General features: G+C 34.4%; 1 protein-coding gene across 1 annotated transcript; it reads left to right on the forward strand.

Moving 5' to 3' along the window:
* Positions 1-493: 493 nt before the first annotated feature.
* Positions 494-2,127, forward strand: LOC116142623 (protein SENSITIVITY TO RED LIGHT REDUCED 1-like). The gene has a single exon (XM_031428051.1). The coding sequence runs from the start codon at positions 1,162-1,164 to the stop codon at positions 1,987-1,989; it is 828 nt and encodes a 275-aa protein (XP_031283911.1). The 5' UTR covers positions 494-1,161; the 3' UTR covers positions 1,990-2,127.
* The last annotated feature ends 1,327 nt before the right edge of the window (positions 2,128-3,454 follow it).

Consider the following 3,454-nt stretch of genomic DNA (forward strand, 5'->3'; position numbering starts at 1 on the left):
GGTTAAAACGGCGTCGCTTTTGTAGGAAACAGATCGCTTTCTACAAAATTTCACTCCCTCGTATGATTGAATGAGGCTTCTTATCTTTAGCCCTGGTGGCTGCGGCGGCTCTTCTTCGAGGTGGCTTCGTTCTCTTGTGGCGGCTGCGGCGGCTATAGCGGCGGAGGCTTCAATCTGAGCTGTTTTGATTATATTTTGAAGGTAATTTTTCTATAAATTTGATTCTTTATTTCTATCTCGCTTGTTGATTGCTTCGCCACCGTGGCTTTAATCTTGAATTTTCTTTTCGATTTCAGTTAAATCCTTGTAAAACTCGTTAGCTAAATTTTCGATTTATAATTTCTGATTTTTTTGTTAAAAGAAATGTTTTTATTGTTTTTGTCTTTGAATTAATGTCAGTTCATATTTGTTAGTGGAATTTTCGATTCTTAATTTCTGGTTTCTATTAAAGTAAATTTTTTTATTTTTTTAATATTTGAATAAATTTCTGTTCATTCTCTGTTAGACTGAAGCGGAAGATTCAATTGTGCGAATTGTAGTAGATTTCCTTTACCTCTACCTCTCTGTTAATTTTTTAAAGATCACATTTTGGAAAAATTCTTTTTCGCGTTTCTACTTTCCTCACTGATCACATTTTTGAACTATAGTTTTTCATGTTTGGGATAATTAATTAATGGTTGAATAATTTGGTATTAAGTGTTATAAGTTTATGATGCACAACCCACGTATAATAAGAGAATCGAGGGCGTAGTTATATCGGTCCTCAGATAGTGAAATTCATTGCTGGGTAGATTCCGACCCACATGAAGGGCGCATTACGATCTAGGCACCCTCCAGAGCATGGTATCAAGTGTTACAAGTTTTGATGCACAACCCATAGAAAATAAGATAACAGAGGTTGTAACTATAGTTATTTTAAGTTAGTGAAATTCCTTGTCAGGTAAGTTCTGTCCCGCAAGGTATTACAAGGCGTTACGATCTAAGCACCCTCTCAGAAAGAGGCTCAGCGAACTAGACTTGCACCGAGAAACTATTATGCTGATTACCAAACTTGATATGTTCATATAATTAACATTGGCGATTTTACCTTGTCTTTTTTTAATTTTAGGGAAAAGAAATCAAAATTGATAGGGTTAGAGAAAGGAGAATCCTTGTTTTGTGATGGCTGCTTCTTCAAAAGCTCTCATTCCTGAAACTCTAACTCGGAATGAAGATTGGACCATCGTTTTACCTCGTCGTGGCAAGCAAAGAAGAAATTCACCTAGAATTATAACTCCAAAAGAAGAACAAAAACCATGGTGCCCTAGTGAAATTGAATCTGATCCTCACAGAGAATCAATGTTATTTCAAAGGATGCTGAACTGTATTAAGAAAATGGAGAGCTCTCAATTCTATCAAAATTTTGTTGATCAAATCCAAACTCCAGATGTCTTGAGTTACTTTTATAGTGTTTTGGGTTCTGAATTGAATATGCAAATGGTGATATATGGTATTGGCAGCATTGAATTGTATGAACCCCCTCGATTGCAGCTTAGCCTTGCAATCTTAATGAAAAGAAAGTTCAGTTGGGTTGGCGACATAGAGATATTTGATCCTATTCTTTCTGCAACTGAAGCTCGGGTTTTGGAAGCCCTTGGTTGTTCGGTTCTATCAGTCAACGAACAAGGTCGCCGATGTGCTATGAAGCCAACACTTTTCTTCATGCCACACTGTGAAGCAGAGTTGTATAACAATCTTTTGCAGGCAAATTGGGGAGCGATGTTAAAACACATGGTAGTGTTTGGAAATAGCTTTGAGATGTACCACCAGCATGTCACAGAGTTTAAGAGCTCAACTATCGTCAATACAGCCAAGCATGTTTTAGCTGTTCGAAGATTCTCAAATGAATTCGGCATCGATGTTATTTCAGATGATTATTTTGCAGCGTTTCATGATTCAGGTTGGCATTTCTTCAACCCTGATCTTGGAATTGAACTGCAGTTAATATAAATTTGATGAAAATGGATTCAACACATTCTTTGCTTTCCACCTTAATGGAAATGATTCTGTTGTGTAATTGTCTGTATGCTGAAAGATTGAATCAGTATTTATATATTTTTTCCTCATTATTTATAAGTCTATTTATTATATGGTGTTTGTGAAATTTGTGGGTTGATTAATGCCCCTCTGTGATTATGTTTAATGTGTGGTCAGATGGTTTTAGATACAAATATTCACTCCCAGGCTTTGATACATGCACATTAAGACAGTATTAGGGTCATTCTGAAGCAATTTATTATAAATAATAAATGGAAGAAATGTCCATTTCAGTAATACCCTATATAATAGTTTTCATACCAACCCTAATCTCAACATCAGATTGGATGTTGTTTTGAGCAATTGTGGTTGTTAATATTTTTGGTACTATGCGTTATATTTGTACGGTCCCAACAAACACACCCATAAGTATAGATAATTACATTTACCCCCCTGTAGTTTAAAACTCCTATAGAGTCCCTCATTCTAATAGAAACCCAATGTAAGGGTAGAACGGATAACTCACTCATACACATGGGAAAAACAGGTAATTCATTTTTCTCTGCATAAGAATGTTGTTTTAAAGTTAAGCTTGTTAGTTAGAAGGGCTTAATTTGTAGTATTTCAGAGGTCAAGACCTTGACCTATTGGACCAAAAATCAGGATTCAGTCTCTCTCCCCATAAATAGGATTGGGTGCAATGAAGATTCTGTTATTATCAACTCAAATTTATTTAAGATCTGATGGGTATAAATCTAATGGGAAATTAAGTTTAGAGGTAACAAAGCCATAAATATGGCTTGTGTTTATATAATTTTCAAAGAGTAGCTTCTTTCTTTAGTTTGATTTAGAGAATAATGTGCTTGACATCATCTTATTTTTAATATTTTTTGTTGAAATTGATTGTCTTCTTAAATTTGAGCATTTTCATTGAATTTTTCTATTTATTTTGAAGGCAAGCCTCTTTCATGTTGGGACTTATCCCTTTAACTAAGACCTCCTCCAAAATTTAGAATTTGTTAAGAAAAATCTTCTTTCTAACAATGTATTAATATCCCAATTATGAGCAGTCCTTGCAATTTCATTTCAAGCAAAGCAATCTAATGAATTGTACCTATATAGAGCATTTTAACACAATATTATCTCAATTGCTCCACTACCTTAGCGTATTGGCATGAAAACATGATTCATTAACAGCAAAAATGGCAAAAGCTTTATCTCATTCACCCACTAAAGATTGTTAAGTTTCAAGCACTTAGTGATTTTCAAAAACTACTGTTCTCTCTCTAAAATTACCAAAATTCCCTTAAAAAAAACTCTTGTAAAAGTACAAAGAACCGTTAATAGAGCGTACTTGATTTTGATAGTCTTTGAAAAATCGTAAAGCCACTTCTGACTTAGCAATCTTTCAAAAGGTGAATGAAATAAACCCATTGCA

Source organism: Pistacia vera, unplaced genomic scaffold, assembly GCF_008641045.1.
Source record: "Pistacia vera cultivar Batoury unplaced genomic scaffold, PisVer_v2 Contig413, whole genome shotgun sequence".
Classification (NCBI taxonomy): Eukaryota; Viridiplantae; Streptophyta; class Magnoliopsida; order Sapindales; family Anacardiaceae; genus Pistacia; species Pistacia vera.

Excerpts from the sequence above, each read along its gene's own strand:
- LOC116142623 (XM_031428051.1), top strand. The coding sequence starts at position 1,162 with ATGGCTGCTTCTTCAAAAGCTCTCATTCCTGAAACTCTAACTCGGAAT.